Below are 25,458 nucleotides of genomic sequence, written 5' to 3' on the forward strand. Positions count from 1 at the left end.
CAAACTGTTTACTCATTTTTTTTTCTTGCCTTTATTCACATTTACTCTCAACTTCCTTCTTTCACACACACTTCCAATCTCAGTCACCAACTATTGCAGTTTTCACTTAAATCTGTCACTAGTGTTGTATTATCAGCAGACAACTACCGACTCATTTTCCAGGCCCTTTCATCCCCCATACATTGCATACGCGCTCCTCTTTCCAAGGCTCTTGCGTTTACCTCCCTCATCACCCTATCCAAAAACAAATTGAACAACCATGGTGACATCACTCACCCATACCACACACCCACTTTTTCTTTGAACCTTTCACTCTCCTCTCTTCTTACTCATATAAGACTTTTCACTGCTTCTCGAAGGTCTTCTTGAACACCATATATTCTTTAGACCTTCCCTGAGGCCTCTATATCAACCCTATCATATTCTTTCTCCTGATCCATAAATGCCACATACAAATCCATCTGTTTCTCTTGAATATTTCTGGCACACATTCTTTAATGCAAACATTTGATCCACACATCCTCTACCACTTCCAAAATCTTACTGCTTCTTCCTTACAACTTAACAGGTACACTCAACATACTTATACCTCTAGTGTGAACATTCATTTCTATCCCACTTACCTTTATACAGTGGCAGTGTACATGCATTCTACCAGTCCTCAGGCACTTCACCATGATCCAAACATATATTGAAAATCCTTACCAACCAATCAACAACATAGTCACCCTGTTTCTTAATAAATCCAACTGCAGTACCATCCAACTCCAGCTTCCTTGGCTTATTTCATCTTATGTAAGGTTCCCACCACCTCTTGTCTTCCTCAAACCACTCTCCATAACTCCCTCACTTTGCATACCACCCCGAGAACATCCTACTGCCACTCTGTCATCAAATACATTTTTTTATTTTTTTTTTATATTTATTATACTTTGTCGCTGTCTCCCGTGTTAGCGAGGTAGCCCAAGGAAACAGATGAAAGAATGGCCCAACCCAGCCACATACACATATATATATATATAATATATATATATATATATATATATATATATATATATATATATATATATATATATATATATACACGTCCACACATGCACATATACATACCTATACATTTCAATATATACATATATATATATACATACACAGACATACATAAATACACATGTACATCATTCATACTTGCTGCCTTTATTCATTCCTGTTGCCACCCTGCCACACATGACATGACAACCCCCTCCCCCCACAGGTGTGCGAGGTAGCACTATGAAAAGACAACAAAGGCCACATTCGTTCACACTCAGTCTCCAGCAGTCATGTATAATGCACTGAAACCACAGCTCCCCTTCCACATCCAGGCACCACAAAACTTTCCCTGGCTTACCTCAGATGCTTCACATTCCCTGGTTCAATCCAATGACAGCACGTCGACCCTGATATACCACATTGTTCCAATTCACTCTATTCCTTGCATGCCTTTCATCCTCATGCATGTTCAGGCCCCGATCGCTCAAAATCTTTTTCACTCCATCCTTCCACCTCCAGTTTGGTCTCCCACTTCTCCTCGTTCCCTCCACCTCTGACACATATATCCTCTTTCTCAGTCTTTCCTCACTCATTCTCTCCATGTGACCAAACCATTTTAATGCACCCTCTTCTGCTCTTTCAACCACACTCTTTTCATTACCACACATCTCTCATACCCTTTCATTACTTACTCGATCAAACCACCTCACACCACATATTGTCCTCAAACATCTTATTTCCAACCCATCCACCCTCCTCCACACAACCCTATCTATAGCCCACACCTCGCAACCATATAACATTGTTGGAACGACTATTCCTTCAAACATACCCGTTTTTGCTTTCCGAGATAATGTTCTCGCCTTCCACACATTTTTCAACGCTCCCAGAACCTTCGCCCCCTCCCCCACCCTGTGACTCACTTCCTCTTCCATGGTTCTGTTTGCTGCCAAATCCACTACAAGATATCTAAAACACTTCACTTCCTCCAGTTTTTCTCCATTCAAACTTGCCTCCCAATTGACTTCTCCCTCAACCCTACTGTATCAAATAACCTTGCTCTTATTCACATTTACTCTCAGATTTCTTCTTTCACACACTTTTCCAAACTCAGTCACCTGCTTCTGCAGTTTCTCACCCAAATGAGCCACCAGTGCTGCATCATCAGCGAACAACAACTGACTCACTTCCCAAGCCCTCTCATCCACAACAGACTGCATACTTGCCCCTCTCTCCAAAACTCTTGCATTCACCTCCCTAACAACCCCATCCATAAACATATTAAACAACCATGGAGACATCAAGCACCCCTGCTGCAAACCGACATTCACTGAGAACCAATCACTTTCCTCTCTTCCTACTCGTACACATGCTTTACATCCCCGATAAAAACTTTTCACTGCTTCTCGCAACTTGCCTTCCACACCATATACTCTTAATACCTTCCACAGAGCATCTCTATCATATGCCTTCTCCAGATCCATAAATGCTACATACAAATCCATTAGTTTTTCTAAGTATTTCTCACATTCTTTAAAGCAAACACCTGATCCACACATCCTCTACCACTTCTGAAACCACACTGCTCTTCCCCAATCTGATGTTCTGTACATGCCTTCACCCTCTCAATCAATACCCTTCCACATAATTTCCCAGAAATACTCAACAAACTTATACCTCTGTAATTTGAACACTCCTTTATCCTCTTTGCCTTTGTACAGTGGCACTATGCATGCATTCTGCCAATTCTCAGGCACCTCACCATGAGCCATACATACATTGAATATCCTCATCAACCAGTCAACAACACAGTCACCCCTTTTTTTAATAAATTTCACTGCAATACCATCCAAACCCGCTGCCTTGCCAGCTTTCATCTTCCACAAAGCTTTCACTACCTCTTCTCTGTTTACCAAATCATTTTCCCTGACCCTCTCACTTCACATACCACCTCGACCAAAACACCTTATATCTCCCACTGTATCATCACACACATTCAACAAATCTTCAAAATACTCACTTCATCTCCTTTTCACATCACCACTACTTGTTATTACTTCCCCATTAGCCCCCCTTCACCGATGTTCCCATTTGTTCTCTTGTCTTACACTTTTTATTTACCTCCTTCCAAAACATCTTTTTATTCTCCCTAAAATTTAATGATACTCTCTCACCCCAACTCTCATTTCCCCTCTTTTTCACCTCTTGCACCTTTCTTTTGACCTCCTGCCTCTTTCATTTATACATCTCCCAGTCATTTGCACTATTTCCCTGCAAAAATTGTCCAAATGCCTCTCTCTTCTCTTTTACTAATAATCTTACTTCTTCATCCCATCACTCACTACCCTTTCTAATATGCCCACGTTCTGATTCATACCATCATTTACTTTTGCCCATTTACTACTTCCATTGCAGAAGCTTGTAACAGCATTCAGAATTCTTCCATATTAACCATATCGAGTCAAAACTTCCTCAAGCATCTCCTTATTCATTTATCATATGACTTTTCTAAACTGATAAATTTTGTATACATCTTTTTCTCTAAAACATTTTTTTGTTAAAATACAAAAATCTGATTTACTTATGCTAACGCATTTAGCTTGATCAGTCACTGTTCTACCAAACACCTTCTTAGCAGAGCCTTAACAGACTTGTTCCTCAGTAATTCTTATACTCACTTTTACACACACACACACACACACACACACACACACACACACACACACACACACATACATACATACACCTACCCACCATTCTTTTATACAAGAGAGCAATTACTGCCCATAACCTTTCGTCTTGCACTTCCCCACTTTCCATGGTTCTAAGCACTTTTTCTAGAACAACTCTAGTTTCACTTCCAACCTTTACCACGGTGCTCATTACATCATCTACATCCCCCAGCTTTTCCTTTTCCATTCTCTGTCCTCTTATCATACCAATAGGCATGTCTTTTTCAACATCATCTTTTGTTGGTCTCATAAAATGTTCTTCTTATCTCATACAAACTTCACTGATCGTTACTAGCAGTTTTCCAAACATTTTTGATGCACCTCTACTCCTTCACATACCTTATACTTTTATTCAACTCCTTTCAGAAAAACTTGTTATTCTGTAATAAACACTGATTTACTTTTCTTGAATGTAAAAGTAAATGTTTTCTTGTTTTGCAGGGACAGCCATCCAAGCACAATGTGACTGGAAGATCACGTGTAGCCTATTTTTTCTGGCAGGGGCGAGAAAGCTCTGTGTCAGATAAAGGTGTGTCAGCTCTGATGACAGTAGAATTAGATGAAGAACGTGGACCCCATGTGCGAGTTTGTATGGGAGAAGAACCACCAGCTTTCCTAAATTTGTTTCAAGGTGGACTTATAGTACACCAAGGATGCCGTGAAGATGATCACACACACAAACAATGGAAATTGTTTGTGGTACGTGGTGAGCTAGAAAATGAAGGACACTTGTTGGAGGTGGAAGTAAGCTCAAGATACTTGCGATCCCGAGGTTGCCTTTTATTGGCTAATATGCAAACAGGTGTTATCCACTTATGGCATGGTGCTAAAGCTTTAAAGCATACTCGGAAGGTAGGTGGGAGAGGTTATGCATTTTTTATTCAAGTTCTTATTGATAATATACATATTTCATATACTTGTGATCTTGAATGCTACCGATTATTATGAGAAGTTAATCATTATATCTGAATCTATGTAAAGAATGTTTTTCTCATTGCTAGGTTGGCAACACAGTGGCTCAGAAGTTCTCTGAAACCTCTGATACTGAAATGGGGTGGAAGGAAGGTGTAACAAAAAAGATTAAGGAACAGTATGAGGGTGCTGAATCTCGAGATTTTTGGGAAGGTTTTGGAGGTTCATCTGCAAAAAGTGAATATTTTTCACTCCTGGAAGATGAGCATTCTTATGATTGGACTCCTCGTGTATGGCATCTGGAAGCTACCCATGAATCATTAGAAGCCCGAGAGATGATTTGCAGATACCGAGCCACAACCCTGCCCAACCCATTACCAGTCATGCAGCTAGACTTGTACTCTGCACCACAGCCAGGTGAGAACTGGGATTGCATTGTTATTACCTATTTACATATTTGTACTTTAAGGGTAGGGGGTTTTACATTTGTGGAACCCCATCTCTTTCTGTCTATCTGTTGTCCTCAGATTTTTCCCTGTCTGCTTTGGATGGATTGCATGCAAACAACTTCTCGGGTGACTTGCTCATGTCTCAACACTCAACACATGTCATTTCAAGAAGGAAACATGAGCTTCCACACTAATAAAGAATTCTTTATTTTTTTACACACTAAAATTCAGCTGGGACTCCACAGAAGGTGCATTTCACTTAAAACACAAATGGCATAGTTGCAGAAGGATATGCAGTGTGTGAATTTTGTTCATTTTTCTAAATCTGTTGTTATATTGTTATGTTATCAGGTACTTGCACACCAGTGCAATAGAAGTTCAATGTTAAAAATTAGCTTAATATGTCTGTTTGTTGCATTGTTGAAGTTTTGTAAACAGCTAATATCTAATATACAGATAACTTTTGTTTCTCAAATACTAAATACTGCAGTGAGTGCAAAGTTATTAACATCTGATTTTCTATTTTATCAGCATTGTTTATGGTGGATGGTGGTCACCGAGTATGGGTGTGGCAAGGATGGTGGCCGGATGAGACTCTAGAAGGGGAAGACTTCAGTACAACTGGTTCAGCTGTTTTGCGTTTCACTTTTGCTCGTCGTGCAGCTCTACAAACAGCACTTAGTTACTGCAAACTCAAGGCCAAAGCCCAAGCCAAGGCCTTGGCTGCAAAGAGCTACAAAAAGGTATTGGATAAAAGGAAAATTTAGGTAAAAGTGATTGATCTTGATCACCCAGGGAAGTACATCCACAGAAGAATATTTGTGATTTCTTTCTGTGCTGTAGACACTGTTACTTTGACATCTTACCCAGGCAGTGTGTTTTGATACAGTGTTTGTCATTGATTACAACGCACACACTTCTTCTTTCTTTCCTACTATTCGCCATTTCCCACATTAGCGAGGTAGCGTTAAGAACAGAGGACTGGGCCTTTACGGGAATATCCTCACCTGGCCCCCTTCTCTGTTCCTTCTTTTGGAAAATAAAAAAAACGAGAAGGGAGGATTTCCAGCCACCCGCTCCCTCCCCTTTTAGTTGCCTTCTACGACATGCAGGGAATACATGGGAAGTATTCTTTCTCTCATGATATTTGCCCCACATTGTAAACATCAGCTGAGAGTCCTTAAACAAACTTATGTCTTGGGAACATTAGTTTCAAACAGTTGAAGTAATCCCTCAGTATCCTCTAAAAACAATTTGTCGATTCCACTGTAAACTATACCTTACCGTCTCATTCATCCACTCTTTCAAAAGCAAACATAGGACAAGAGGCACTTCTGTTCATCTGTATCTTTGATGCCCACTCCCTCTGGGAGTTCCCATCAAGGGGATGGCTTTGGCACAGGAGCCTCCACTGTCCATACATGTCTCCCTGACATACACCATTCCATATCTTTCCCCATGTTACAAGTGGTCTTACTCTCACACCAACCCCTTTAATCATGTCATGATACACTCTCCTTATAAACTCCACATGCCCAGATCACCTCGAAGTATTGCATTTCACCCATTCCCACTGCACTATTCATTCCCATTGCATTCTCTGCCTTACCAAATGTCTCATACATCTTCTTCATCACTTTCTTCGTTCCATCTATTCATACCAAGTGCTCCATTCAAATAACTCATTTCCATGGCCTGGAGTATTGACCTCTGTAACATATCTTGTCCATGTTTCAGCTGCATATTCCAGGGCCAGGAGGACTGTGCTATCCTTTAATCCTTTCTTCATTTCCATACTTACACCTCTAACCTTCATTATTACATTAAGGGGTCCAATGATTCTTCTACCTTGTACTGCTCCTTCCCATCTCTCTCTCTCCATGTAGTAAAAACTTATCCAAGATAGCTCTCGTATGCTTGAATTATCACCTCTTCCAGTCTTTATCCCCTCCGTGTATATAAAACAGTTTAGTACACTTTCTTCTCTCTCTGTTTTCTTTCAGATACCATTAATTTACTTTTACTCACATTTACCTTCAGTCACCTGTCTTGACACACCTACAATTTTCTGCAACTCCTCTTCACTTTCAGCAAACAACATAGTATCTTCCACAAACAGGCTTGTCACTATCCACTATACCTGACCACCATACTCCATATCAACACCCCATTTCTCTAGTTTCTCTCTCACCTTCCCCCATATATATGTGAAAAAGTCATGGTAAACCACACTGCCCTTATACCCATATATATATACCAAAACTTTCACTTAACTCCCAGTCAACTCTTACACATGCATTTGCTCGTTTATAGAAAGCTTTCACATCATGCAACAGTTGTCCCCATACCCCACATATCCTAAACATATCCCATACAGCATTCTACTCAGTTCTTTCTTATGCTGTCTCCAGATCTATAAAAGCTACATACAGCTTCTTACTTTCCACTAGATATTTTTTTAGTCATTGTCTCTGCAAAAATCTGATTCATACATCCACTACCTTTTCTAAAAAAAACTCTTGTCCCTCACTTATTCTGCATTCAGTTACTTCCATCACTCTCTCAGTCAGCAGACTTACATACACTATTCCTGATATCTTAATAGACTTATTGCCCTATAATTGCTAATTAGCACCTTTTCTTTATAATAATGGAAACTTCTGTTTCCTTGCTAAATTTCATATCAAATGCTTCCACTGTATCACAAATTACTTTTATATCTTTTCAGCTATAATCTCATCCACTCCATGTGCCTTTCCATTTATGTTCCCTAATGTCCTGCCACAAATTAAATATAAAGGGATCTAATGAGAGCATTGGTTTGCAAAAATGTGCATGTCCTTATGTTTGTATGTACATAATATGTATATTTTATAGATTTAGTTAATGCTTATGAAAATGGACACATTGTAATTGATACATTTTGATAGAAGTTACACCATTGCAATCCATACATTCTGTTGGCTTTAATATAGAGGGTGAGAATTTAGGTGTAGCACCTCCTGTGACAATGAATATTAAGTGAATTTTGACCCTATATGAGGTTAGGTTGGGTTTTCATGGATTCTGGTGACTTTGGGGTGAGTTCGCATGTTTGTAAAGATATAGGCATCAAATTACTTCGTAAGGGGGCCTATTACACACAGGGTCATATTCTAATAATTCTATAGACATCTAACTCACTGTTTAACTCTTAAACCAAAGAACTCTCCTTTATAACCCTAACACTAACAAGTGATTTGATATTGAAGTTTAAGTTGTGTAAGTGAGAATTTATATTCCCTCCCTCATAGGTAATTAATTACAGTGGCATGAATGATTTCATGAGTAGAAAAGAGTTCATAAACCTAGAATATTTGCAATGGCTTTCGTATAGTTTGAGTTTCCCATCATCTCATCACTTATATTAATTATGGCAACTTAATGTGCAACTCTCTTCACCCACATGCCCCTGAATCAATTTGATTTATCACACACGAACACCTAGAGTTCTAGAACCATTACTCTTGATTTATGAAAATGACTTGCCAGAAGGAATGCATCCCCTGCGTCAGCGAGGTACTGCCAGGAAAACAAACAAAAAAGGTCACATTCATTCTCACACAGTCTCTAACTGTCATGTGTAATGCACCGAAACCACAGCTCCCTATCCACATCCAGGCCCCACAGACCTTTTCATGGTTTATCCCAGACGCTTCACATGGAGAAAGATTTGGAGAGTAGGATCTTACACCATAAGTATAGTGTTAGGGTAGCCTAGCAGAGTAATGGTTTATTTCATCATAAAGTTGCCTTTGATCACCATACTACCTGAATATGTTTGCAGATGATGCAAAGGTCAAAAGGGAAGTGAAAAGCAAGGAGATGGTGTCAGCTCACAAGGGGACCTAAACAAATTCCAAAGAGGTCTGATGCATGGTTGATGGAATTCAACTTGAGCAAATGTAAAGCACTGAGGATTGGGCAGAGTGAAAAAAGGCCTCAGTATGATTATTAAGTAGTAGGAAATAAGTTCCAGGAATCTGTATGTGAGCACATGGGAGTCAACATTGTCCCGAACCTGTCACCATAGGCCTTATTAGGAGAATAGTTAGGGAGACAGACTGTTTGCCAGCAAAATTTATAGTAGTTTTCAAGCAAATGGATAAGGAAGTTTTTAGCAGCTGTTCGTATCCTACATGAGGCCAGTAAGCACAAAGAGCTCATAATACAGGTCCAAGTAAGTGCAACAAAGATGGTACCAGAATTAGGATAATTGAGTTTGGGAAAGGCTAGCCTTTAAATTTGCCTACTTCAGAAGAGAATAAAGGGTGACCTAATCATAACCAATAAGTTTTTAAAACATATTGATGATGTGGGCAGTGATCAATCCCTTGAGAGATGTAGGGTTAGAGCAACTAGAGGAGATAACATGAAATTAAGCAAAAAATTTGTTAAAAAAAAGATGCAAAGAACTCCTTTTATAGTATGAGAGTCATGAATGAATGGAATGGATTGGTTGAGGACATGGTTAGTACAGATCAACACATAAATTTTAGAAGGTTATGATAATAAAGAATGTTCGAGAGATGGGGCCGTACATGTAAAACACCCTCCCTGTACAGTACAAATAGGTAATTACATACATGCATACATACATCATAATCAGTAGATAGAGGCAGTGAATGTAAATTGTGGATCTTGTGCAAGATCATATAAACCATGCTACTGGTTACACTAGTGACTCAAAGAAACAAATTTCTTCAATTGCAAAAATTCTTGATTAAAGACATATGTATTATTATTAAACCAAAAGAAAAATATTGAAAATTGTAAAAGTATCAGTAAAGGTTAAAATACATATCATTGATAACTGAAGTAAAAATTATGCATGGCATATATTCGACGAAGTGGTAAAAGCAATCTGATTTTGAAAGGTTTCTATATTTTCACTCAGGTTGAGGTTAATGTTGAAGTGATTGAACCCCAGCTTGTGATCGCAGGGATGGAGCCACTAGAATTCACCAACATATTTCCAACTTGGACACCCAGAACTGACGTCACCGCCATCCAAGAAAAGGTGATCAATATATTTATTATTCATTTTATATATTCTTTATTATTATTATTATTATTATTATTATTATTAATTTTTTTTTTTTCCCCCCGCTGTCTCCCGCATTTGCGAGGTACCGCAAGGAAACAGACAAAAGAAATGGCCCAACCCACTCCCATACACATGTATATACATACGTCCACACACGCAAATATACATACCTACACAGCTTTCCATGGTTTACCCCAGACGCTTCACATGCCCTGATTCAATCCACTGACAGCACATCAACCTCGGTATACCACATCAATCCAATTCACTCTATTCCTTGCCCTCCTTTCACCCTCCTGCATGTTCAGGCCCCGATCATACAAAATCTTTTTCACTCCATCTTTCCACCTCCAATTTGGTCTCCCACTTCTCCTCGTTCCCTCCACCTCCGACACATATATCCTCTTGGTCAATCTTTCCTCACTCATTCTCTCCATGTGCCCAAACCATTTCAAAACACCCTCTTCTGCTCTCTCAACCACACTCTTTTTATTTCCACACATCTCTCTTACCCTTATGTTACTTACTCGATCAAACCACCTCACACCACACATTGTCCTCAAACATCTCATTTCCAGCACATCCATCCTCCTGCGCACAACTCTATCCATAGCCCACGCCTCGCAACCATACAACATTGTTGGAACCACTATTCCTTCAAACATACCCATTTTTGCTTTCCGAGATAATGTTCTCGACTTCCACACATTCTTCAAGGCTCCCAGGATTTTCGCCCCCTCCCACCCTATGATCCACTTCCGCTTCCATGGTTCCATCCGCTGCCAGATCCACTCCCAGATATCTAAAACACTTTACTTCCTCCAGTTTTTCTCCATTCATACTTACCTCCCAATTGACTTGACTGTCAACCCTACTGTACCTAATAACCTTGCTCTTATTCACATTTACTCTTAACTTTCTTCTTTCACACACTTTACCAAACTCAGTCACCAGCTTCTGCAGTTTCTCACATGAATCAGCCACCAGCGCTGTATCATCAGCGAACAACAACTGACTCACTTCCCAAGCTCTCTCATCCCCAACAGACTTCATACTTGCCCCTCTTTCCAAAACTCTTGCATTTACCTCCCTAACAACCCCATCCATAAACAAATTAAACAACCATGGAGACATCACACACCCCTGCCGCAAACCTACATTCACTGAGAACCAATCACTTTCCTCTCTTCCTACACGTATGCATGCCTTACATCCTCGATAAAAACTTTTCACTGCTTCTAACAACTTGCCTCCCACACCATATAATCTTAATACCTTCCACAGAGCATCTCTATCAACTCTATCATATGCCTTCTCCAGATCCATAAATGCTACATACAAATCCATTTGCTTTTCTAAGTATTTCTCACATACATTCTTCAAAGCAAATACCTGATCCACACATCCTCTACCACTTCTGAAACCACACTGCTCTTCCCCAATCTGATGCTCTGTATATGCCTTCACCCTCTCAATCAATACCCTCCCATATAATTTACCAGGAATACTCAACAAACTTATACCTCTGTAATTTGAGCACTCACTCTTATCCCCTTTGCCTTTGTACAATGGCACTATGCACGCATTCTGCCAATCCTCAGGCACCTCACCATGAGTCATACATACATTAAATAACCTTACCAACCAGTCAATAATACAGTCAACCCCCTTTTTTAATAAATTCCACTGCAATACCATCCAAACCTGCTGCCTGGCCGGCTTTCATCTTCTGCAAAGCATCTTCCGCAAAGCTTTTACTACCTCTTCTCTGTTTACCAAATCATTTTCCCCTAACCCTCTCACTTTGCACACCACCTCGACCAAAACACCCTATATCTGCCACTCTATCATCAAACACATTCAACAAACCTTCAAAATACTCACTCCATCTCCTTCTCACATCACCACTACTTGTTATCACCTCCCCATTTGCGCCCTTCACTGAAGTTCCCATTTGCTCCCTTGTCTTACGCTCTTTATTTACCTCCTTCCAGAACATCTTTTTATTCTCCCTAAAATTTAATGATACTCTCTCACCCCAACTCTCATTTGCCCTCTTTTTCACCTCTTGCACCTTTCTCTTGACCTCCTGTCTCTTTCTTTTATACATCTCCCACTCAATTGCATTTTTTCCCTGCAAAAATCGTCCAAATGCCTCTCTCTTCTCTTTCACTAATAATCTTATTTCTTCATCCCACCACTCACTACCCTTTCTAATCAACCCACCTCCCACTCTTCTCATGCCACAAGCATCTTTTGCGCAATCCATCACTGATTCCCTAAATACATCCCATTCCTCCCCCACTCCCCTTACTTCCATTGTTCTCACCTTTTTCCATTCTGTACTCAGTCTCTCCTGGTACTTCCTCACACAGTCTCCTTCCCAAGCTCACTTACTCTCACCACCCTCTTCACCCCAACATTCACTCTTCTTTTCTGAAAACCCATACAAATCTTCACCTTATCCTCCACAAGATAATGATCAGACATCCCTCCAGTTGCACCTCTCAGCACATTAACATCCAAAAGTCTCTCTTTCGCACGCCTGTCAATTAACACGTAATCCAATAACGCTCTCTGGCCATCTCTCCTACTTACATACGTATACTTATGTATATCTCACTTTTTAAACCAGGTATTCCCAATCACCAGTCCTTTTTCAGCACATAAATCTACAAGCTCTTCACCATTTCCATTTACAACACTGAACACCCCATGTATACCAATTATTCCCTCAACTGCCACATTACTCACCTTTGCATTCAAATCACCCATCACTATAACCCGGTCTTGTGCATCAAAACCACTAACACACTCATTCAGCTGCTCCCAAAACATTTATTATTATTATTATTCATATACACACTTTGTATGTATACGTTGAAATGTATAGGCATGTACATGTGTGTATGTGGGCATTTATGTATGTGCTGTGTATGTGGGTGGGTTGGGCCATTCTTTCGTCTGTTGCCTTGGCACTACCTTGCTATCGCGGAAGACAACAACTAAGTATGATAAATATAAATTATTATTATACTTATTTGCTGTTTGCTGCATCAGCAAATAGCACCAGGAAACAGATGAAGAAAGGCCTATCCACTCATGTACACACATATATACATAAACGCATATATATAGAGAGAGGGAGAGTATCATTAAATTTTAAGGAGAATAAAAAGATGTTTTAGGAGGAGGTAAATAAAGTGCGTAAGACAAGAGAACAAATGGGAACATCGGTGAAGGGGGCTAATGGGGAGGTGAAAACAAGTCGTGGTAAAATTAGAGGACGGAGTGAGCACTTTGAAGGTTTCTTGAATTTGTTTGATGTGATAGAGCGGCAGATATAGGGTGTTTTGGTCGAGGTGATGTGCAAAGTGAGAGGGTCAGGGAGAATGGTTTGGTAAACAGAGAAGAGGTAGTGAAAATTTTGCGGAAGATGAAAGCCGACAAGGTGGCTGGTTTGGATGGTATTGCAGTAGAATTTATTAAAAAGGGGGTGACTGTGCTGTTGACTGGTTGGTAAGGAAATTCAATGTATGTATGGTTCATGGTGAAGTGCCTAAGGATTGGCAGAATGCATGCATTGTGCAAAGGCAAAGGGGATAAAGGTGAGTGTTCAAATTACAGAGGTATAAGTTTGTTGAGTATTCTTAGGAAATTATATGGGAGGGTGTTGATTGAGAGGGTAAAGGCATGTACAGAGCATCATATTAGGGTAGAGCAGTGTGGTTTCAGAAGTGGTAGAGGATGTGTGGATCAGGTGTTTGCTTTGAAAAATGTATGTGAGAAATAATTAGAAAAACAGATGGATTTGTATGTAGCATTTATGGATATGGAGAAGGCATATGATAGGGTTGACAGGGATGATTTGTGGAAGGTACTAAGAGTATATGGTGTGGGATGTAAGTTGCTAGAAGCAGTGAAAAGTTTTTACTAAGGATGTAAGGCATATGTACAAGTGGGAAGAGAGGAAAGTGATTGGTTCGCAGTGAATGTTGGTTTGCAGCAGGTGTGCGTGATGTGTCCATAGTTGTTTAATTTATTTATGGATGGAGTGGTTAGGGAGGTGAATGCAAGAGTTTTGGAGAGAGGGGGCAAGTATGCAGTCTGTTATGGATGAAATGGCTGGGCAAGTTAGTCAGTTTTTGTTCACTGATGATACAGTGCTGGTGGCTGATTCGGTTAGAAACTGCAGAAGTTGGTGACTGAGTTTGGTGAAGTGTGTGAAAGAAGAAAGTTAAAAGTAAATGCGAATAAGAGCAAGGTTATTAGGTTCACTAGGGTTAAGGGACAAGTTAATTGGGAGGTAAGTTTGAATAGAGAAAAACTGGAGGAAGTGAAGTGTTTTAGATATATGGAAGTGGACTTAGCAGTGGATTGAACCATGGAAGCGGAAGTGAGTCACAGGGCTGGGAGGGAGCCAAGGATCTGGGAGCATTGAAGAATGTGTGGAAGGCGAGAATGTTATCTTGGAGAGCAGAAATGGATATGTTTGAAGGAATACTATTTTGTGTGGGAGGGTGGTGTGGGAATGGATGAAGGCAGCAAGGATGGATATGCACATGTGTATATATGTGTATGTCTGTGTATGTATATGTATGTATACATTGAAATGTATATATACGTGTGTGGGCATTTATGTATATACATGTGTATGTGGGTGGGTTGGGCCATCCCTCGTCTGTTTCCTTGCATTACCTCACTAACACGGAGACGGCAGCTAACCATGATAAAGGAAAAAAATATGTATATCCATACGTATACACAGACATACATGTGCATATTCATACTTGCCTTCAGTCCATTCCCGGCGCCACCCTGCCCCACAGGAAACATTGCTGCCCCACATTTCAGCAAGGTAGCACCAGGAAAACAAAAATGACCACATTCATTCACACTCAGTCTCTGGCTGTCATGTGTAATACACCGAAACCACAGCTCCCTATCCAGGTAAGTGCAAATGACTTGAGGGGAGTGGGTGAGGAATGGGATGTATTTAGGGAAGCAGTGATGGCATGTGCAAAAGATGCATGTGGCATGAGAAGAGTGGGAAAGGGGTAGATTAGAAAGGGTATTGAGTGGTGGGATGAAGTAAAGTTGTTAGTGAAAGAGAAAAGAGAGGCATTTGGATGATACTTATAAGGAAGGAGTGCAAATAGCAAGGAGATGTATAGAAGAAGGTGGAAGGAGGTCAAGATAAAGGTGTAAGGGTTAGAAAGGATTGCAAATGAGAGTTGAGGTGAGAAAGTATCATTAAACTTTAGGGAGACTAAAGAAATGTTTTGGAAAGAGGTAAATAACATGCGAAAGACAAGAGAACAAATGGGAACATCAGTGAAGGAGGCAAGTGATAACAGGTAGTGATGAATTGAGTATTTTGAAGATTTGTTGCATGTGTTTGATGGTAAGAGTGGCAGATGTAGGGTGTTTTGGTCAGGGTGGTGTGCAGGAGGAATGTTTTAGTTAAGAGAGATGAAAAAGTGAAATCCTTTTAGAAGATGAAATCCAGCATGGTGGCAGATTTGGATGATATTGCAGCTGAATTTATTAGGAAAGGGGGTGGCTGTGTTGTTGATTGGTTGGTAAGGATATTCAGTGTATGTATGGATCATGGTGAAGTGCCTGAGGATTGATGGAATGCATATATTGTGCCATTGTACAGAGGCAAAGGGGATAAAGGTGAGTGTTCCAATTACAGGGGCATAAGATTGTTGAGTATCCCTGGAAAATTGGTTTGGAGGGTATTGATTTAAAGGTTGAAGGCATGTGCAGAGCATCAGATTGGGGAAGAGCAGTGTGGTTTCAGAAGTGGTAAAGGATGTGTGGATCAGGTGTTTGCTTTGAAAAATGTGTATGAGAAATATTTAGAAATACAGATGGATTTGTATGTGGCATTTATGAATCTGGAGAAGGCATATTATAAGGTTGATAGAGATGCTTTATGGAAGGTCATAAGAGTATATGGTGTGGGAGGTAAGCTGTGAAAAGTTTTTTATGAAGGATGTAAGGTATGCGTATGAGTAGGAAGAGAGGAGTCGTTGGTTCCCATTGAAGGTTGGTCTGCGGCATGGGTGTGTGATGTCTCTATGGTTGTTTACTTTGTTCATGGTTGGGGTGCTTAGGGAGGTGAATGCAAGAGTTTTGGAGATAGGGGCAAGTATGCAGTCTGTTGTGGATAAGAGGACTTGGGAAGTGATCAGTTGTAGTTCGCTGATACAGCGTTAGTGGCTGATTCGGGTGAGAAACTGCAGAGGTTAGTGACTGAATTTGGTTAATTGTGTGAAAGAAAGTTGAGAGTAAATGTGAATAAGAGCAAGTTTATTTGGTTCAGTAGGGTTGAGGAACAAGTTAATTGGGAGGTAAGTTTGAGTGGAGAAAAACTGGAGGAAGTGAAGTCTTTTAGATATCTGAGAGTGGACTTGGCAGTGGATGGACCATGGAAGCGGAAGTAAGTCACAGGGTGGGGAGAGGGCAAAGGTTCTGGGAGCGTTGAAGAAAGTGCGGAAGGCAAGAATGTTATCTTGGAGAGCAGAAATGGGTATGTTTGAAGGAATAGTGGTTCCAACAATGTTTTATGGTTGCGAGGCATGGGCTATAGATAGGGTTATGTGGAGAAGGGTGGATGGGTTGGAAATGAGATGCATGAGGATAATATGTGGTGTGAGGTGGTTTGATCAAGTAATTAATGAAAGGGTAAGAGAGATGTGTGGTAATAGAAAGAGTGTGGTAGAGAGAGCAGAAGGGGGTGTGTTGAAATGGTTTGAACACATGGCAAGAATGAGTGAGAATAGATTGACAAAGAGGATATATGTGTCAGAGGTGGAGGGAACAAGGAGAAGTGGAAGACCAAATTGGAGGTGGAAGGATGGAGTGAAAAAGATTTTGAGCAGTCGGGACCTGAACATACAGGAGAGTGAAAGGCGTGCAAGGAATAGAGTGAATTTAAACGATGTGATGAACCAGGGTTGACGTGCTGTCAGTGGATTGAACCAGGGCATGTGAAGCATCTGGGATAAACCATGGAAAGTTTTGTGGTGCCTGGATGTGGAAAGGGAGCTGTGGTTTTGGTGCATTACACATGCCAGCTAGAGACTGAGTGCGAACGAATGTGACCTGTTTGTTTTTTTCTGGCACTACCTCGCTGGAAGGGGGGCTGGGGGATGCTATTTTACATGTGGCAGGCAGGTGATGGGAATGGATGAAGGCAGCAAGTATGAATATGTACATGTGTATATATGTATATGTCTGTGTATGTATATGTATGTATACATTGAAATGTATGTGTATGTATATGTGCATGTATGGATGTTTATGTGTATATATATGTGTATGTGGGTGGTTGGGACATTCTTCGTCTGTTTCCTAAGTATAATATAAGAAAAAAGGGAGCTGTGGTTTCGGTGCATTACATATGACAGCTAGAGACTGTATGAATGAATGTGGCCCTTTTTTTGTCTGTTCCTAGCGCTGCTTCACTGGAGGGGGGGTGTATGCTATTTCGTGTGTGGTGGTGGGAATGGATGGAGGCAGCAAGTATGGATATGTACATATGTATATGTCTGTGTATGTATATGTATGTATATATGTGTGTGTGTGGGTTTTTATGTATTTGCATGTGTATGTGGGTGGGTTGGACCCTTCCTCATCTGTTTCCTTGTGCTACCTCGCTGAAGTGGGAGTTGGTAGTTAAGTATAATATTTTTACTTTTCCAAAAGAGGGAACAGAGAAGGGGCCAAGTGAGAATTTGCTTTCTAAGGCTCAGTCGTCTGTTCTTAATGCTACCTTGCTAATGCTGGAAATGGCGAATATGTATAAAATCATTTTATACTTATTTTATTGTACTTTGTTGCTGTCTCCCGCATTAGCGAGGTAGCTCAAGGAATCAGACAAAAGAATGGCCTAACCCACCTACATACACATATATATACATACATGTCCACACACACTCATATGCATACCTATACATTTCAACATATATATATATTTTTCTTTTTTCTTTTCTTTTAAACTATTCGCCATTTCCCGCATTAGCGAGGTAGCGTTAAGAACAGAGGACTGGGCCTTTTTTGGAATATCCTCACCTGGCCCCCTGTGTTCCTTCTTTTGGAAAATTAAAAAAAAAAACGAGAGGGGAGGATTTCCAGCCCCCCGCTCCCTCCCCTTTTAGTCGCCTTCTACGACACGCAGGGAATATGTGGGAAGTATTCTTAATCCCCTATCCCCAGGGATAATATATATTTTATCGAGGATGTAAGGCATGTGTATGTGTAGGAAGAGAGGAAAGTGATTGATTCTCAGTGAATGTAGGTTTGCGGCAGGGGTGTGTGATGTCTCCATGGTTGTTTAATTTGTTTATGGATGGGGTTGTTAGGGAGGTGAATGCAAGAGTTTTGGAAAGAGGGGCAAGTATGAAGTCTGTTGTGGATGAGAGAGCTTGGGAAGTGAGTCAGTTGTTGTTCGCTGATGATACAGTGCTGGTGGCTAATTCATGTGAGAAACTACAGAAGCTGGTGACTGAGTTTGGTAAAGTGTGTGAAAGAAGAAAGTTAAGAGTAAATGTGAATAAGAGCAAGGTTATTAGGTACAGTAGGGTTGAGGGTCAAGTCAGTTGGGAGGTAAGTTTGAATGGAGAAAAACTGGAGGAAGTAAAGTGTTTTAGATATCTGGGGGTGGATGTGGCAGCAGATGGAACCATGGAAGCGGAAGTGAATCATAGGGTGGGGGAGGGGGCGAAAATCCTGGGAGCCTTGAAGAATGTGTGGAAGTTGAGAACATTATCTCGGAAAGCAAAAATGGGTATGTTTGAAGGAATAGTGGTTCCAACAATGTTGTATGGTTGCGAGGCATGGGCTATGGATAGAGTTGTGCGCAGGAGGGTGGATGTGCTGGAAATGAGATGTTTAAGGACAATGTGTGGTGTGAGGTGGTTTGATCGAGTAAGTAATGTAAGGGTAAGAGAGATGTGTGGAAATAAAAAGAGCGTGGATGAGAGAGCAGAAGAGGGTGTTTTGAAATGGTTTGGGCACATGGAGAGAATGAGTGAGGAAAGATTGACCAAGAGGATATATATGTCGGAGGTGGAGGGAACGAGGAGAAGTGGGAGACCAAATTGGAGGTGGAAAGATGGAGTGAAAAAGATTTTGTGTGATCGGGGCCAGAACATGCAGGAGGGTGAAAGGAGGGCAAGGAATAGAGTGAATTGGATCGATGTGGTATACCGGGGTTGACTTGCTGTCAGTGGATTGAATCAGGGCATGTGAAGTGTCTGGGGTAAACCATGGAAAGCTGTGTAGGTATGTATATTTGCGTGTGTGGACGTATGTATTTACATGTGTATGGGGGTGGGTTGGGCCATTTCTTTCGTCTGTTTCCTTGCGCTGCCTCGCAAACGCGGGAGACAGCGACAAAGCAAAAAAAATAATTCACTCTATTCCTTGCACACCTTTCACCCTCCTGCATGTTCAGGCCCCGATCACTCAAAATCTTTTCCACTCCATCTTTCCACCTCCAATTTGGTCTCCCACTTCTCCTCGTTCCCTCCACCTCTAACACATATATCCTATTTGTCAATCTTTCCTCACTCATTCTCTCCATGTGACCAAACCATTTCAAAACACCCTCTTCTGCTCTCTCAACCACATTCTTTTTATTACCACACATCTCTCTTACCCTTTCATTACTTACTCGATCAAACCACCTCACACCACATATTGTCCTCAAAATCTCATTTTCAACACATCCACCCTCCTCTGCACAACTCCATCTATAGCCCACACCTCACAATCATATAACATTGTTGGAACTACTATTCCTTCAAACATACCCGTTTTTGCTTTTCGAGATAATGCTCTTGCCTTTCACACATTTTTCAACGCTCCCAGAACTTTCGCCCCCTCCCCCACCCTAAAACTCACTTCTGCTTCTATGGTTCCATCCGCTGCCAAATCCACTCCCAGATATCTAAAACACCTCACTTCCTCCAGTTTTTCTCCATTAAAACCTACCTCCCAATAGACTTGTCCCTCAACCCTACTGTACCTGATAACCTTGATCTTATTCACATTTACTCTCGGCTTTCTTCTTTCTCACACTTTACCAAACTCAGTCACCAGCTTCTGCAATTTCTCACCAGAATCAGCCACCAGCACTGTATCATCAGTGAACAACAGCTGACTCACTTCCCAAGCCCTCTCATCCACAACAGACTGCATATTTACCCCTCTCTCCAAAACTCTTGCATTCACCTCCCTAACAACCCCATCCATAAACAAATTTTTACAACCATGGAGACATCACGCACCCCTGCCGCAAACGACATTCACTGAGAACTAGTCACTTTCCTCTCTTCCTACTCGTGTACATGCCTTACATCCTTGAGAAAAACTTATCCTGCTTCTAGCAACTTGCCTCCCACACCATATATTCTTTATACCTTCCACAGAGCATCTCTATCAACTCTATCATATGCCTTCTCCAGATCCATAAATGCAACATACAAATCCATTTGTTTTTCTAAGTATTTCTCACATGCATTCTTCAAAACAAACTTCTGATCCACACCTCCTTTACCTTTTCTGAAACCACACTGCTCTCCCCTAATCTGATGCTTTCAGCCTCTCAATCAATACCCTCCCATATAATTTCCAGGGAATACTCAACAAACTTATACCTTTGTAATTTGAGCACTCTCCTTTATCCCCTTTGCCTTTTTACAATGGCACTATGCATGCAGTCTGCCAATCCTCAGGCACCTCACCATGAGTTATACATACATTAAATATCCTAACCAACAAGTCAACAACACAGTCACCCCCTTTTTTAATAGATTCCACTGCAATACCATCCAAACCCGCTGCCTTGCCAGCTTTCATCTTCCGCAAAGCTTTCACAACCTCTTCTCTGTTTACCAAATCATTCTCCTTGACCCTCTCACTTCGCACACCACCTTGACCAAAACACCTCACATCTGCCACTCTTTCATCTAACACAATCAACAAACCATCAAAATACTCTCCCCATCTCCTCACATCACCACTATTTGTTATTACCTCCCCATTTGCCCCCTTCACCGATGTTCCCATTTGTTTTCTTGTCTTACGCAATTTATTTACCTCCTTCCAAAACATCCTTTTATTCTCCCTAGAATTTAATGATACTCTCTCACCCCAACTCTCATTTGCCCTCTTTTTCACCTCTTGCACCTTTCTCTTGACCTCCTGCCTCTTTCTTTTATACATCTCCCAGTCATTTGCACTATTTCCCTGCAAAAATTGTCCAAATGCTTCTTACTTCGTTATCCCACCACTCACTACCCTTTCTAATCTGCCCACCTCCCACTCTTCTAATGCCACAAGCATCTTTTGCACAAGCCATCACTGCTTCCCTATATACATCCCATTCCTCCCTCGCTCCCCTTATGTCCTTTGCTCTCACCTTTTTCCATTCTGCACTCAGTCTCTCCTGGTACTTCCTCACACAAGTCTCCTTCCCAAGCTCACTTACTCTCACCACTCTCTTCATCCAAACGTTCTCTATTCTTTTCTGAAAACCTCTACAAATCTTCACCTTCCCCTCCACAAGATAATGATCAGACATCCCTCGAGTTGCACCTATTAGCACATTAACATCCAAAAGTCTTTCTTTCACATGCCTATCAATTAACACATAATCCAACAACGCTCTTTGGCCCCCTCTCCTACTTACATACGTTTTACTTATTTATATCTCTCTTAAAATATATTATATATAAAATTAATATATATAATATATAAAAATATAATATTATTATATATATATAAAATATATGCGCTACCCCTCGCAAAAAGCAGGAGACAGTGACAAAAAAAAAAAATATAAAAAATATATATAATAAAAAAATATATATATATATATATAAATAAATAATATATAATTTTTTTTTTTTTACATTATTTTGGTGGGGTGTTGGAGGTGGGAGGGAATAAAAGTGGTTTGGCCCTTTTTTGGAAAAAAATTAAAAAAATGGGGGGGAAAAAGGTTTTTTTTATCGTGGCCGAAAATGGGAAAATTTTTTAAAGGGTTAAAAAAATAAGTTTAAATTTAAAAATAATTTTATAAAATTTTCGAGTGCTTTTTTCGTGGATTTAAAAAACCGGGCCAAGGGGAAGCGTTTTTGGGGGTAAACCATGGGACCCCCCGGGGGAAACCCGGGAAAAGGGAAGTGGAAGACCAAATGGAGGTGGAAGGATGGAGTGAAAAAGATTTGAGCATCGGGACCTGAACATACAGGAGAGTGAAAGGCGTGCAAGGAATAGAGTGAATTTAAAACGATGTGATGAACCAGGGTTGACGTGCTGTCAATGGATTGAACCAGGGCATGTGAAGCATCTGGGATAAACCATGGAAAGTTTTGTGGTGCCTGGATGTGGAAAGGGAGCTGTGGTTTTGGTGCATTACACATGCCAGCTAGAGACTGAGTGCGAACGAATGTGACCTGTTTGTTTTTTTCTGGCACTACCTCGCTGGAAGGGGGCTGGGGATGCTATTTTACATGTGGCAGGCAGGTGATGGGAATGGATGAAGGCAGCAAGTATGAATATGTACATGTGTATATATGTATATGTCTGTGTATGTATATGTATGTATACATTGAAATGTATGTGTATGTATATGTGCATGTATGGATGTTTATGTTATATATATGTGTATGTGGGTGGTTGGGACATTCGTCGTCTGTTTCCTAAGTATAATATAAGAAAAAAGGGAGCTGTGGTTTCGGTGCATTACATATGACAGCTAGAGACTGTATGAATGAATGTGGCCCTTTTTTTGTCTGTTCCTAGCGCTGCTTCACTGGAGGGGGGGTGTATGCTATTTCGTGTGTGGTGGTGGGAATGGATGGAGGCAGCAAGTATGGATATGTACATATGTATATGTCTGTGTATGTATATGTATGTATATATGTGTGTGTGTGGGTTTTTATGTATTTGCATGTGTATGTGGGTGGGTTGGACCCTTCCTCATCTGTTTCCTTGTGCTACCTCGCTGAAGTGGGAGTTGGTAGTTAAGTATAATATTTTTACTTTTCCAAAAGAGGGAACAGAGAAGGGGCCAAGTGAGAATTTGCTTTCTAAGGCTCAGTCGTCTGTTCTTAATGCTACCTTGCTAATGCTGGAAATGGCGAATATGTATAAAATCATTTTATACTTATTTTATTGTACTTTGTTGCTGTCTCCCGCATTAGCGAGGTAGCTCAAGGAATCAGACAAAAGAATGGCCTAACCCACCTACATACACATATATATACATACATGTCCACACACGCTCATATGCATACCTATACATTTCAACATATATATATATTTTTTTTTTCTTTTCTTTTAAACTATTCGCCATTTCCCGCATTAGCGAGGTAGCGTTAAGAACAGAGGACTGGGCCTTTTTTGGAATATCCTCACCTGGCCCCCTGTGTTCCTTCTTTTGGAAAATTAAAAAAAAAAACAAGAGGGGAGGATTTCCAGCCCCCCGCTCCCTCCCCTTTTAGTCGCCTTCTACGACACGCAGGGAATACGTGGGAAGTATTCTTAATCCCCTATCCCCAGGGATAATATATATTTTATCGAGGATGTAAGGCATGTGTATGTGTAGGAAGAGAGGAAAGTGATTGATTCTCAGTGAATGTAGGTTTGCGGCAGGGGTGTGTGATGTCTCCATGGTTGTTTAATTTGTTTATGGATGGGGTTGTTAGGGAGGTGAATGCAAGAGTTTTGGAAAGAGGGGCAAGTATGAAGTCTGTTGGGGATGAGAGAGCTTGGGAAGTGAGTCGGTTGTTGTTCGCTGATGATACAGTGCTGGTGGCTAATTCATGTGAGAAACTGCAGAAGCTGGTGACTGAGTTTGGTAAAGTGTGTGAAAGAAGAAAGTTAAGAGTAAATGTGAATAAAAGCAAGGTTATTAGGTACAGTAGGGTTGAGGGTCAAGTCAGTTGGGAGGTAAGTTTGAATGGAGAAAAACTGGAGGAAGTAAAGTGTTTTAGATATCTGGGGGTGGATGTGGCAGCAGATGGAACCATGGAAGCGGAAGTGAATCATAGGGTGGGGGAGGGGGCGAAAATCCTGGGAGCCTTGAAGAATGTGTGGAAGTTGAGAATATTATCTCGGAAAGCAAAAATGGGTATGTTTGAAGGAATAGTGGTTCCAACAATGTTGTATGGTTGCGAGGCATGGGCTATGGATAGAGTTGTGCGCAGGAGGGTGGATGTGCTGGAAATGAGATGTTTAAGGACAATGTGTGGTGTGAGGTGGTTTGATCGAGTAAGTAATGTAAGGGTAAGAGAGATGTGTGGAAATAAAAAGAGTGTGGTTGAGAGAGCAGAAGAGGGTGTTTTGAAATGGTTTGGGCACATGGAGAGAATGAGTGAGGAAAGATTGACCAAGAGGATATATATGTCGGAGGTGGAGGGAACGAGGAGAAGTGGGAGACCAAATTGGAGGTGGAAAGATGGAGTGAAAAAGATTTTGTGTGATTGGGGCCAGAACATGCAGGAGGGTGAAAGGAGGGCAAGGAATAGAGTGAATTGGATCGATGTGGTATACCGGGGTTGACTTGCTGTCAGTGGATTGAATCAGGGCATGTGAAGTGTCTGGGGTAAACCATGGAAAGCTGTGTAGGTATGTATATTTGCGTGTGTGGACATATGTATTTACATGTGTATGGGGGTGGGTTGGGCCATTTCTTTCGTCTGTTTCCTTGCGCTGCCTCGCAAACGCGGGAGACAGCGACAAAGCAAAAAAAAATAATTCACTCTATTCCTTGCACACCTTTCACCCTCCTGCATGTTCAGGCCCCGATCACTCAAAATCTTTTCCACTCCATCTTTCCACCTCCAATTTGGTCTCCCACTTCTCCTCGTTCCCTCCACCTCTAACACATATATCCTATTTGTCAATCTTTCCTCACTCATTCTCTCCATGTGACCAAACCATTTCAAAACACCCTCTTCTGCTCTCTCAACCACATTCTTTTTATTACCACACATCTCTCTTACCCTTTCATTACTTACTCGATCAAACCACCTCACACCACATATTGTCCTCAAAATCTCATTTTCAACACATCCACCCTCCTCTGCACAACTCCATCTATAGCCCACACCTCACAATCATATAACATTGTTGGAACTACTATTCCTTCAAACATACCCGTTTTTGCTTTCCGAGATAATGCTCTTGCCTTCCACACATTTTTCAACGCTCCCAGAACTTTCACCCC

The 25,458-nt window shown here is 40.9% G+C and overlaps 1 protein-coding gene across 1 annotated transcript in view; it reads left to right on the forward strand.

Annotated features, from left to right (window-relative positions):
- Positions 1-25,458, forward strand: part of LOC139746688 (uncharacterized) — a 682,159-nt gene that overhangs the window by 646,420 nt on the left and 10,281 nt on the right. Inside the window, 4 exon segments of the mRNA XM_071658129.1 lie at positions 4,203-4,613; positions 4,763-5,090; positions 5,654-5,865; positions 10,059-10,181. Coding sequence (XP_071514230.1) covers positions 4,203-4,613; positions 4,763-5,090; positions 5,654-5,865; positions 10,059-10,181 — 1,074 coding nt within the window.

Source organism: Panulirus ornatus, chromosome 66 (genome assembly GCF_036320965.1).
Source record: "Panulirus ornatus isolate Po-2019 chromosome 66, ASM3632096v1, whole genome shotgun sequence".
Classification (NCBI taxonomy): Eukaryota; Metazoa; Arthropoda; class Malacostraca; order Decapoda; family Palinuridae; genus Panulirus; species Panulirus ornatus.